A 13,594-nucleotide genomic window follows, 5' to 3' on the forward strand; every position below is an offset into this window, starting at 1 on the left:
TAAGATTAAATGTCTTATGAATCATCAAAAATACAATACAAACAGGACCATCTATATTATAAGCAAAGTAGGTATTCATTATATTGCCAATTTTTTTGGGGTGCTAGAAAGGTCCCCGGCTTGTCCCTAAATATCTTCTCAATCAGTGAGCTATCACCTAAAAACTTATCATGAATATTCACGGTTTTCATTTAAGAGTCTAAACCAGTGGTTCTCGACCATGGGCCATTTTGCCTGCCAAGGGACATTCGGCAGTATCTGCAGACATTTTTGGTTGTCACTACTGAATGGGGAGGGACTGTTACTAGCATTTAGTGGACACAAGCCAAGAATACTACTAAATATCATACAATGCCCAACACAGCCCCTCACAACATAGGATCATCTGGCCCAAATGTCAATAGTGCCAAGGCTGAGAAACTCTGGACTACAATCTGCTAAAATGCAAAAACATATTGTTTTTGATTTAATGTATAACTTAGCAAGCCCTCCACTTCAATCCAATCCAGTCAAGCCTTTTTTCCCTTAACTCGTCCTCCACGCTGCCAAATCCAGTGGTTACGACCTTATCCTCAACTTATTACAACCCCTCAGCAGCATTTATTTGACTCAGCTAGTTGATTAATCCCTCTTTAAAACACTTCTTTCCCTTGACTTTCTTCACATCTCAGTTCACTGATTTTCTTTCTGTGTTAATGGGCACACCTTCCAGGCCATTTTGTTAACTCTTCAATGCTGTTCAGTGTTTAATGTTGCAATGACCCTTTTCTTCCCTGAGTTATCCTCATTTGTATTCCAGAGATGTCCTCAGCCAAAATGAAGGCTTTAACCTGCATGTTAACCTTTCACATAACCTCTATATGCTGATAACAATGGTATTTATAGCTCCAGCCCTGACCTCCCCACTGAGCTTCAGACTTACCTAGCCAACTTGTTAGCTCCACTTGGATGTCAATCTCTATAACTTAACATGTCCAAAACAGACCTCTTGATCCATAAATTATTGTTATTGTAATCAAAACACGTACTCAGTAAAATGTTAGCAACTGAGGAATCTGGGTTCGATTCCTGCAACTTTTATGTAAATCTGAAATTATTTCAAAATTAAAAGTAGAACAAACAAAAACACAGGGTTCCCACCAGTCCACATTCTGTTCTTCCCTCTTTCCATAAACTGCACCACCAGTTCCTCATAAAAAATATCTAGACATCATCAAGTCATCTTTGAAAGAACATGCCACATCTAATCCACCAGCAAGTTCAAGATGCTCTACTGAAAAATGTATTCCAAAGCAGGCCACTTCTCTCCATTCTCCATTGCTACAGGCTTCCTAACTGGTCTCCCTGCTGCCACCCTTGCCTCCTATATTAGTTTCCTATGGCTGCCAAAACAAATTAATACAAACCAGACAGATTAAGACAACAGAAATGTACTGTTTCACAGTTCTAGGGGTTAAGTCTGAAATTAAGGTGTCAGCAGGGTGATGATCTCTCTGAAATCCCTTGGGAAGGATCTTCCTTACCTCTTCCTAACTGGTGGTGGTTGCTGGCAATCTTCAGTGTTCCCTAGCTTGCAGATGCATACTCCAATCTCTCCCTCCATCTTCACATAGTATGCTCTCTGTATGTCTTGTCTGTGTCCATACTAGGACCCACCCTAATTCAATATGACCTCATCTTAACTTGATTACATCTGCAAAGACCGTATTTCCAAATAAATTCACACTCACAAGGGTCCAGGGGTTAGGACTTCAACATATCCTTTGGGGAACACGATTTAGCCCATAACATCCCCTATAGCCAATTTTCCACACAACAGCCATAATGGTCTTCACGAATATGCATCAGGCCTTATTACTCTCCTGCCTAAAGGACTGGTCCAGCTGGCCTCTTCCCGCCTCTCAAACGTCATTTCCTACCACATCCCTCTTACACTCTAGCCACACAGGCCTTCCTTCTGTCCCTCAAACACACCACACTCATCCCTGCCGCAGGACCTCTGCCTAGAAATTTTGGTGTGACTTCTTCGTCACCATTTCAAGTCACCACTCCAGTGTTATTTCCTCACAGAAGTTTACTCTTATCATCTACCTAAGCAGCACATATCAGAGGTATTCTCTTTCATACAACCCAAGTTTCTAAACAGCATTTGTCAGTACCAAAAAGTATCTTATTTGTTATTTAAGTACCCCACTTATTTGAACATAAGTCAGATTTATTGAGCCAGATTCCATTATTATAGCCCCAGAGACTAAACCAGCTCCTTACAAGTATTTGTCATTTTTATTTACTCAAATATGGCGTTTTCTTTCATGACATAAGGATTTCCTATTTTACTCACAAAGATTAACTATACCCCTAAATTTTCTTGTATTTTTTCTCTTTTTTGTGTGTGATTCATTTAAATCTTTAATCCATTTGGAATTAATCGTTGCATACTTGAGAAACAGGGGTCACATCAGATGATTCCAATGCAAAAAGTCTGCAATAACTCTGACCTATTAGATAAAGCTCAAACACTTCCGCAGAACATATGCAACCTTCCCTGACCTGACTGCCTCTGTTCCTCTATGGTACCAATCTCCTGCTGATGATTCCATCCTATCTTGTCCTCTGACTCCACCAAAAAGTCCTAATGGATCATCAAGAAGAATTATGCTTGAAATGCACTTCTCAATCTGCCTGAACTCCTGTAAATCCTTAAAACCCCAGTTCGAATGTCACCTCTCTTGGAAAGCCTTTACTGTCCAACCCTAGAGTTCCTCGCTTCCTTCTTTGTATCTCCATTTTTACACCCCTCTACTCTATAATATACAGTACCTGCTTCATAATATATATAAAGTATTTAGACTAGGGCCTAGTACACAATAAATGCTAAATAATGTTAACTACTATTTTATTACCACAATAGGTTGCAATTATTTGTGTAATCTCCCTTGCTAGACCAAGAGGGACAAAGGGCAGAGACCCACTTATTTGCCATTTTACCAAACCCACTGGTCTTGCGCATATTAAGCGCTAGTAAGTACTATACAAATATAATAAACAACACCTCAATTCTGGACCCTGAAGTAATTTCCTTTGAAACTGTGGATTCCTTATATTTTTAAAAAAGGAAACTTTTAAGATGAAAAATAAGTCTGCCCTTCCTGCTTTTTGATTTGGTTCAAATTCGAGGAGTTAGGGGGGAGTCCAGCTTTACGCACATCCAGAAAGACGATTCTAGATGCTCTATGGCTACCATCGTACATCCCATTATACTGGAAATGAAAACAATGGCATTTTTTAAAAGAGAGAAGGGGAATTTAAAATTTTTCGTCTTATTTTGAACGCAGTCAGACGTGTCTTAACCTCAGGTGAGTTCATAACCTCACATTCTCCTGGCCCTGAACCTCACATAAGGAATTTACCAGCTTCCCTGATAAAAAAACAACCCAATATGTCAACTCTGGGATGAAGGAGAAGCCGCACGGGTGAAAACGTAGGCCTGTGATGTCTAGCTGCCCTCTCCACGAGGAGTCTCCTTCCATACCAACCTCAGAGAATCACAGCGTTCTTACACTGGGGTACGACAGGATTCCTCAGCTCGGGTATCCCCTAAGCTAGCGCTACAGAGACCGAGCAAATCGCCCTGTGTTAAGTCAATGGCTGCAAGAAACGGAGATGACCACAACCCACAGGAGAAGAGGCGGAGAGAAGCTTAAAGCGGGAAAGACGAAGTGTACAGATGCTACGTGCGGAAAAAAGAAGAAAAGCAGCTGGAGGGTAGCTAAGTCAAACACCGCCACTTCTCATTTTTCATCGCCACCTCGAATTCTGACATCTAATGACTACACCCGCCGGTTCACGCTCTTCCCGCTCCAGTGCGGGCCAAGCCGCCGCCCACCCGCTGGAGAGCCGCGCGGTGGCAGGAAGGAGCGGCCGCCACCTCCCGGACTCACCGACTCTCGGTACCGTCACTTCTGCGCAGAAAGGCCTGGTTTGAGCCCAGGTCTTCCGAGTCAGCTCCCGGGAGGCCGCGACGTTCGATTCCTCCCCTCCCCCCAGCTCGAGACTGTCGACCTGCGTCCCGGCTTCCGTAGGCGGACGGCTTGATGGCCCCGGATGTTGATATGCCGCCTGCCCCGGAAACGGTGGCGGGAGGCCCAAGGGGGCGGAGGTGGCGTTGCCCGGTTCTCCGGAAGGACACGTGGCGGCGGTTGGGCCCCGGGCTGCCTGGGTGCTTAGTAGTCCCGCCGCCTCCTCCTCCTCCTCCCCCTCCTCTCCTGTATGGGCAGAGGAGGTTGTGTTGGCGGCTGGAGAAATCGGCAGCGGAGGATGGAGGAAGGAGGAGGCGGCGCGCGTAGTCTGGTCCCAGGCGGGCCGGTGTTACTGGTCCTCTGCGGCCTCCTAGAGGCGTCCGGCGGCGGCCGAGCGCTCCCCCAGCTCAGCGATGACATCCCTTTCCGAGTCAACTGGCCCGGCACCGAGTTCTCTCTGGTCAGTGCCCTCGCGAGTCCTGTAGCCATCTCTCTCCCTCCTAGCACTAGGGTTTGCCCCCTTCCCTCGGTACCTGCGTTTTTCTCCTCCAGAACCACCTCTGCAGGGGGATGCCTGCTTCCCTAATCCAAACGTTCATTTACTTTGCATTCATTCATTCATACAGCAAGTGTTTAGCGAACACATTATGTGGTCGTGCCATCCATGCTAAGCATAGAGGATCCAGCGGTCACCTGCTCTTCCCCTTTTAAATCTGTCTCATTAGACCTTGCTTACCAACACTCCCACCCCGTGGAAGAAGCTTTCTTAGAATCACGTCAGGCACAGGTATTTTATCTTCTCTTAGAAAGTCAGCTGCAGTTCTTCCTCCACCAGCCGCTTTCTCTCTTTCAGTATTACCACCCTACCCACACAACCGGTGGTACTGCAGATATGAGTTCCTTCTCTCCTACTAGTTATTTCTGTCTTGTATACACACACGTGCATATGTACAGACTCACAGCTCTTCCTCCAAAGTTGTTGCATAGAGAATTATTTGGTCTTTGAGATGTTAATGACATTCTATTCAGAATAACCTTTACAGTGCTGATGCATTAATGACTGTTATTTAGGCATGAGATTCTGTGATCAGTTTTCTTAGAGTGATGAACATTTTTATAACTTCACAGTAATGAAAATTTGCGGTCCTCCTGTCTTTGGGGAGTACTCTGCTGAAAAGTCTTCCTACCGCTGTAGGCCAATAAAACACTTAACATGCTTACCGTGTAGTAATTAATTAATTTATTTCAAATTGAAGTCTTGGAAAATACAAAAGCTTTTTAAAAATTCTTATTCCAGTTACCTGCAGTCATTCCATTTGGGATGACTGTTTTGTTCTATTACCATATTGTTCTATTACTACTTCATTGAAACAAGAGCATGATGTCAAAGCAAGATTTATCAGGGTAACAGACATTATGGTTACCACAACAGCTTTCTTTTTACAAATATTAGTTTTTGCAAATATTTCACTCTTGTTTGTTTCTCCACCCCTCTTTTCAGTTCTCCTATTCTGGTAGTTCAGTGGTTCTCAACATTAAGTAAATATTTCTCTGAGAAGCCAGGTTTATCTTTGTATTAATGCCATGAAGTATTGTTATATTAAAATATTTAGAGGGTGCCTGCGTGGCTCAGTTGGTTAAGCGTCTTCCTTCAGCTGGAATCAAGTCCCGAGTCTGGCTCCCTGCTCTGTTTCTCCTTCTCCCTCTGCTCCTCCCCACTGCTCGTCTCTCTCTCTCTCAAATAAATAAATAAAATCTTTTTTAAAAAATTAAATAAAATAAAATACTTATGTAAAAGTTTTTTATAAGTGAGATATAACTTTAGCAGTCTTGAAGTGAGAATAATTTAGTCCAACCTGTGTTACCGTTTCAAAAGACCACACAGAATAAACATGAGAAGTGTTACAGAATGTTCTGGTCATTAAAGTATTTTACTCTTGCACCTGTCGAGGTTTTTTTTTTTTTTTAAGATTTTATTTACTTATTTGAGAGAGAGGCGCAGAGAGCACAAGCAGGGAGAGGGGCAGATAGGCAGAGAGACAAGCAGACTCTCCGCTGAGCAGGGAGCCCAACTTGGGGCTCGATCCCAGGACCCCAAGATCTTGACCTGAGCTGAAGTCGGACACGTAACAGACTGAACCACCCAGGCGCCCTGTTTGTTTGTTTTTTATTTAAAAATCATATGCTGATATGCAGCCCTGAAAACTTCCTGACTCATAAGTCGATAACTAAAACTGGCCTTTTTAGAGGTTACTACCAAATTGTTATTCTATTTTCTTTCTGGCACTGGTGTTTGCTGGCTAAAAAGAGTTTATGGAAGATCTGTCTTAAGTGTATCCTGTACCAACCTTTCACATACCTGTCAATTTAATTTTAATTTTTAATTCTCTTTGGCAGTGTAACATAATCTAAGATGGGCACATCTGAAGATTTTTTTTTTCTTTTTTTTTAAGTTATTTTGAAGGACGCCAGGGTGGCTCAGTCAGTTAAGTGTCTGCCTTCGGCTCAGGTGATGATCTCAGGGCCTGGGATTGAACCCTACATCCATATCAGGCTCCTTGCTCAGCAGGGAGCCTGCTGATTCCTCTGCCTGCTGCTCCCCCTGCTTGTGCGCCCTCTCTCTTTCTCTCTGACAAATAAATAAATAAAATCTTTTAAAAATTTTTTTTAAAGTTATCTTGAGGAAAATCTGGAGATTTTTCTGTGAGTTGGCAAAAGTTGTCTGTGGCCCTCATGAAAAATAAACTGTAAGAGTCTTTATCATTGGCTTTTGGATTTTTTTTTTTAGTGCCTTTTAATCTTAAGGCTTCCCTTCCCTACTTTATGTAATTGACACTACAGCCCTCCTCACCTGGCACTGTCACTTTCTTTTACGGGCCAGTTGGTTGGACATATATAACTAAGCAGCTGTATGAACTAGGATAAGGGCCTTTATCTCTCCACTATCTGAAATTGGAAGAGACTATATTGGAAGATGTGAATTTTTTTTTTTTTTTTGGTGTAAAATTCTGTGCTTTAAATCATCTCCCCATTCAGATATATCAAAACAAAATATAATCTTCTTGCTTTCAAATTTACTTAGAAAAGTTATTAAGCACAAAAACTGTATTTTTTTAATGTTTATGTTAATTAATGACTATGATATTCTTTGTTTACTGGTTTTAGCATTCAGTTTTTTTGTGTGTATATATTTTTCTTCTGAAATACCATCTCTGTGTCATTAAACTATTCAACTATTCATTATTTCACAGAGTTCACAGATTTCACCGAAGTAAAACCACAGAATAAGTCCAGTTTTCTCTTTACTTCCTTTGGAAATGTATTCCCACTCAAAAACTTCCCACAGGGTTACTGGGATAGCTCAGTCAATTAAGCCCCCGAGTCTTGATCTCAGTTCAGGTCTTGATCTCAGGGTCATGAGTTCAGGCCCTGTGTTGGGCTCTAAGCCTACTTTAAAACAAACAAACAAACAAACGAAAACAACTTATCCCAAACACTATGCTTGGGAAGAATGGTAACCAACTCCATAGTTCCAAGCATTTTTTTTTTTTCCAAGCATGTTTATATATACTGGGAAGTTGTACCACTGAGTTTATTTTACAGCTTTTCTCTTGTCTCTCATTCTCTATCTTAATTCTTCCAGACTCTTGTCAAACATTAGCAGTCTCTCCCCTGCCAACATATTTTTTAAGTTCCTTAACCTTAAAGTACCATACCCCCTTGGATTAGTTTCATTATATTAAGATCTCATTTTTTATCAAATCACTAATAGGACCTCTTACATTGAAAATATATTAAGGTATTATATGGAACAACTTTTTTACACTATCTGCAATTCTGTACAGTCAGAATTTATTATAGTTCATGTTCCTAAAGAACTGTTTTACTAAATCAAAAGGAAACATTTTTAGTAGCAGATCAAAAAAGTTTTTTTAACTTAGAAAATGAGAAAAGGTTAACTTTTTCCCAGTAATTTCTGTTATGAAAAAGGGTAAAGTTTGTTAAAATTTTTACTTTGTGATCCCAATAAGTGACTCACTATTTCAGCAGTTTTCAGATAGAGGAATTGTTACTTGATCTGTTTTATTGAAGAGGAAAGCAACCCTTCCAAAACTAATGAAAGACAAATCTTTGCATCTTCAAATAAGCGATGGCTTTTATTTCTTATTACCCCTTACCTAGACCTTAAAATAGTAGACAGTATAGCCAGGGCACAGGGGTGCAAAAGCACCTGGGTCTGGGGATTCCAAACAGACAAGGTTCAGCCACTCTGAACTGACAAAACCCGAACGCAGAGAAATGGATGGTGGTGAAACAGGAAAGGATTTAATTTCAGTGAGGTCGGCACCCAGAAGACAGCAGACTGGCAGCTCAAAGACTGTCTCCAAGGTGCTGAAAATACTTCCAGGTTTATATAGGAAAAATATGGGGCAAAGGTGGGTTAAGTATGTTCAGGGAGGCATTGAAGGTAAAAATCAAACCTTATCTTGGAGTCAGGCTTGGGGGAGTGTCTTTGCTGGCTCAGGCAGTCCTTTTTGCTTGAGGGGGTAGTTTTGGTTCCATCTGGGGATGCTTTGCCCTGCAGGATCTTCTGGTCTGAACCAAGAGACAAGGTGGAAGGAAGAACCCAGCTAGAAAGTTTGAGGTCAAAATGGAGGTAGCCGAAGTCCTTTTCCAGGAGGAATGAATTTCTTACCATATAAACATAAAGCCCCAAGAGTGGTTTTTATTACACAGAAAGGATTGTCTTTCTTTGCTGTTGTTCCAAGTAAGCAATTACTTTTCCATTGTTGGCACTATGGTGAATGTTTCAGTAAATAAGTCAATGTTGCTGTGGAATTCAATTCCGAACATTAGAGTTACGGGTACTTTACAAATAGAGGTAAATACACTTAAGTCATATGCTACTGGTTGCCTTCACTACAATACAGGAATGACTTGACAGGACTTCAGGCCAGCCATTGGTAAGCAAATGTGAGTCATGCTTTGAACAACTCTGCATACATTCTGCATATATCTGAAAAACGTCAAAAGGCACTATAAATGTTATGTCTTATAGCAGTTTGTTGGCACAACTAAATAAATGTTTCTAAGGTTCCCTTTTTCATTAATTTGGTTTTGCAGCTCTCACTTTCAAATCTCTCTGGTTCCCCTCTTCACTTACAATGGTCTTTTAAGTAAGAATCCTTCGTCATAATCCAGGAGCCTATATAGTAATCTGAAAAAATGTAAACAAAAGCTGATTCAAATATGTTAAAACCGTTAAGAGCACACAGAATATGGAACCAGTCTGCTTGGGTTCATCTCTGTACTGTGCTACTTACTGGCTGTGTTACCTTGTACAAAAAAATTTTTTTAAGATTTTATATATTTATTCGAAAGAGAGAGAAAGTGAGTGAGCAAGAGAGAGAGAACACAAGCAGGGGGAGCAGCAGAGGCAGAGGGAAAAGCAGGCTCCTTGCTGAGCAGGTACCCTGATGAGGGGCTCGATCCAAGGACCCTGGGATCATGACCTGAGCTGAAGGCAGACCCTTAGCTGACTGAGCCACCCAGGCGCCCCACCTTGTACAAATTATTTAAGCTCTGGGTTTCAATTTCCTTTTCTGAAGATGGCTAGAATGTTTGTCTTGAAGATCGTTGAGTTAAAAAATGTTAAGGACTTAAAACTGCAATACAGTTAATACAGCTTGTATTTACTACTATTTTTGGTTTTGTTTTATTGTCGTGGAAAAACACTGCCCTAATTTGCATTTGTGTGTAAGATGACATTGGATCAAATAGTACTTGTTTTATTATGGTTATGAGTCCTTCTTGTTAAATTGAGAAAAGAACAGTTACTTAGTAAGAGTGGTTCTTTCCTCATGAGGGATAGCCAAATAGTATAGTGGTTTCACATATCACAAGATGAGAAGTTAAGAGTTGAATTACCTGGCAAAAATAGACAAGGCAAGAAACAACAATTGTTGGAGAGGATGTGGAGAAAGGGGATCCCTCCTACATTGTTGGTGGGAATGCAAGTTGGTACAGCCACTCTGGAAAACCGTGTGGAGGTCCCTTAAAAAGTTAAAAATTGAGCTACCCTATGATCCAGCCATTGCACTACTGGGTGTTTACCCCAAAGATACAGACGTAGTGAAGAGAAGGGCCATATGCACCCCAATGTTCATAGCAGCAATGTCCACAATAGCTAAATCGTGGAAGGAGCCGAGATGCCCTGCAACAGATGACTGGATTAAGAAGTTGTGGTCCATATATACAATGGAATATTACTCAGCAATCAGAAAGAATGAGTTCTCAATATTTGCTACAACATGGACGGCACTGGAGGAGATAATGCTAAGTGAAATAAGTCAAGCAGAGAAAGACAACTATCATATGATTTCTCTCATCTATGGAACATAAGAACTAGAATGATCAGTAGGGGAAGAAAGGGATAAAGAAAGGGGGGGTAATCAGAAGGGGGAATGAAACATGAGAGACTATGGACTATGAGAAACAAACTGAGGGCTACAGAGGGGAGGGGGGTGGGGGAATGGGATAGACCGGTGATGGGTAGTAAGGAGGGCACATATTGCATGGTGCACTGGGTGTTATACACAACTAATGAATCATCGAGCCTTACATCGAAAACCGGGGATGTACTGTATGGTGACTAACATAATATAATAAAAAATCATTATTAAAAAAAAAAAAAGAGTTGAATTACCACAGAACATATATCATAGAACATGAAAACCTCTGTCTTAGTAGTTAGTGACACATCTGCTATCACAAAGCAAAGACTTCTTTTTAGTTAAATAATAGGAGTAATATTAAATGAAATGTTCATTTGAATTATGTTGATTCATATTTGGTTTGTGAATTTGTTTGGTTTTATATTGTAGAAAGCTTTAAAGATAGTTTTGTTGATACATACCAGGAATTGGCAAACTATACCTTTGGGTTGGCCAACCACCTATTTTTGTAAATAAAGTTTTTTCAGGGCACAGCCATACCTGTTCATTTTCCTATCCCTATACAATGCCTTACTACAATGAGTAGTTGAGTAGTTGCAACAGAGGTCGTATGGCCCACAAAGCCTAAAATATTTACTACCTGGCCCTTTACAGAAAGAGTTTGCTGACCCAGGATGTATACTAAAAAAAAAAAAAGTTAAGTCAACAGAGAGGATCCTTAGGGATTTTCTTTTTCTTTTTACTTTTTTTAAAGATTTTATTTATTTGAGAGAGAAAGCATAAGCCAGGGAGAGAGGCAGACGGAGAGGGAGAAGGAGAAGTAGACTCCTCACTGAGCAGGAAGCCCGATGTGGGTCTCCATCCCAGTACCCTAGGATCGTGACTTGAGCCGAAGGCAGACGCTTAACCGATTGAGCCACTCAGGCACCCTGAGGGATTTTGCTTTTGTAAGTCATTTATCCAAATATGAAAAATAATGCACTATTATTATGTTCAAGTATCCAATGCAATAGAATTGAGAGTACATCTGTAAAGTGCAATAGATTCTCACATATAGGTGGTAATTGTTAGTAGGAGTAATAAGTATTCAGTAATGGTGTATCTATGAACGTTCATTGCCTCTTAATGCTTTTTTTTTTTTTTTTGGAAGATTTATTTATTATTTGAGAGAGAGAATGGGGGGGCGGGGGAGCAGAGGGAGAGGAAGAGAAACCCATGCAGACCGAGCTGAGCATGGAGCCCTTTGCAGGGCTCAATCTCACCACCCTGAGCCGAAATCAAGAGTCAGACGCTTAACCCACCGTGCCACCCAGGTGGCCCCACCTCTTAACGCTTTTTAATCCCTATTTTAACTTCAGTCTGTTTTACTACTTTTTTCTTTATATTCCAAATTTCATTTGTGTTCATTTTTTTCCTGTTATAACACCAGGATAAAGTTTGTCATCCTCATTTTGATCTTAATACGTAGAATCTTTTCCCCTGCCTTGGAAATATGTTTAAAAATCCTCTGTTGACATGATGAATTACTTTGACCTAAGACTGTAATTTATTCACTATAATACAACTTAACCAAAAAAAAAAATGTATATTTTTTGTTCTATTTCTAGCCTACAACTGGAGTTTTGTATAAAGAAGATAATTATGTCATCATGACAACTACACATAAAGAAAAATATAAATGCATTCTGCCCCTTGTGACAAGTGGGGATGAGGTAACTTTTTATAAATATATCAATAATCCCTGTCACCAAAAATATGTATTTAAAACATTACAAACACATACTTTAAAATAAAACTGAATGACAAGTTTCTCAGTAACACTGTTTATCATAAAAGTAGTAATCACTATTATTCTTGAATTCTTTTATTTTACAGTTCAACTTGGAAAATTAGCAACTAGTTATTCATGGTTTTAATGAAAATTGAATTCCACACTGGCTTTCTTTTATAGAAATGAGGGTTTTGAAACAGGATATAATTTTTAAATGTATATGTGACTTTTTTTTATAAAGAAGTTCTAATAATAAATCTATAGGTACCTATGCTTTTTCCCTACCTTAGCTCATGCCCATTTCTTTGTCCGGAAATGCCCTAACTGCCTCTTATCCATCCTTCAAGGCAATGACTTCTTTCAAGATGAAACAGGAGAGTCAGCATGGTAAAATGAAAAGGACACCAGCCTAGGAGCCAGGAGGCTGAGGTATAGGCTACAGTTAGCTGTGGAACCTTGAACAAATTTGAAACTCCATTCTTCCACTCAATAAATTTATTGAGCTAATTATATAATACTTTCACAGTCTGTAAGATGGAAATATTGCAGACTCAGGGAGTGCTTTCTTAGGTTTTGTTCAGATTTGAAATCTGTGAAAGACAGCTCTCTTTCATTTTGTTTTAAACCTTCTTAAGACACAAATACACATGTGCACGATCGTACGCATATGCATGTGGCATTCAAATCTGAAATGTAAAAATATATAGGAAACGGGGATGTACCTTAAAACTTTTCCGTACTTCTATAAGATTCAACTATTCTGAGGCTATCATAGTTTGAATTTGTTCAGATGCAAGTATTTAAAACTTCTGAAATAGGTTTATAAGAATTGTTCAGTAAACTGATACTCAAACCATTTTTTAAGAGAAGAAAGAATGGAAGAATATTCTATGGCTCCATATTTTATACTTCAATTCTTTTGAAAGAAGTGGCAAACCATAGGATCTTTTTAAAAGTTTTGACTTTTTTCCCCTTTTATTTCCAAGCATTTGTGATTTGAACAGTGAGTTAATACCCAGACAGCAGAGTTGGGTGAAGTTCTAGAATAATTGTAAGTATTAAATCCTAGTTCTTTCATAGGAAGAAGAAAAGGATTATAAAGGCCCTAATCCAAGAGAGCTGTTGGAGCCACTATTCAAACAAAGCAGTTGTTCCTACAGAGTATGTATTTTATGTTCTCTTAATAAGTAGAAAATAAATTTCCAATAGCCAGTAGACCCTTGAAAATAATTCTGCATTTCTTTTTACTGTATTATGTTGTATCAGATTTTAAGTTAATTGTAAATCAAAGCTATTGCTTAACAGTATTTTGCTCATTTAAATTCCTATATAGTAGATGCAGCAAACAC

At 39.8% G+C, this 13,594-nt stretch overlaps 2 protein-coding genes across 7 annotated transcripts in view; one reads left to right on the plus strand and one right to left on the minus strand.

Annotated features, from left to right (window-relative positions):
• Positions 1 to 4,099, minus strand: part of ASB3 (ankyrin repeat and SOCS box containing 3) — a 101,523-nt gene extending 97,424 nt beyond the window's left edge. For 2 of the 3 annotated variants that reach the window (XM_087863395.1, XM_087863394.1), the window contains exon 1: positions 3,942 to 4,074. The gene's annotated coding sequence lies outside the window, so the exon portion shown is untranslated. Of the gene's footprint in view, positions 1 to 3,941 lie in introns of all 3 variants that reach the window. The other variant, XM_045787968.2, reaches the window with a different exon arrangement.
• Positions 4,100 to 4,130: 31 nt separating this feature from the next.
• The window catches only part of ERLEC1 (endoplasmic reticulum lectin 1), a 38,736-nt gene continuing 29,272 nt past the window's right edge, over positions 4,131 to 13,594 (plus strand). For 2 of the 4 annotated variants that reach the window (XM_045787969.2, XM_087863391.1), the window contains exons 1-3: positions 4,131 to 4,479; positions 12,082 to 12,186; positions 13,326 to 13,406. In XM_045787969.2, the coding sequence (XP_045643925.2) occupies positions 4,270 to 4,479; positions 12,082 to 12,186; positions 13,326 to 13,406 (396 nt within the window). In that variant the 5' untranslated portion in view covers positions 4,131 to 4,269. The remainder of the gene's footprint in view (positions 4,480 to 12,081; positions 12,187 to 13,325; positions 13,407 to 13,594) is intronic. The other 2 variants (XM_087863392.1, XM_045787970.2) reach the window with 2 other exon arrangements.

This window comes from Ursus americanus, chromosome 7 (assembly GCF_024610735.1).
Source record: "Ursus americanus isolate L20-20 chromosome 7, mUrsAme1.1.p, whole genome shotgun sequence".
Taxonomy (NCBI): domain Eukaryota; kingdom Metazoa; phylum Chordata; class Mammalia; order Carnivora; family Ursidae; genus Ursus; species Ursus americanus.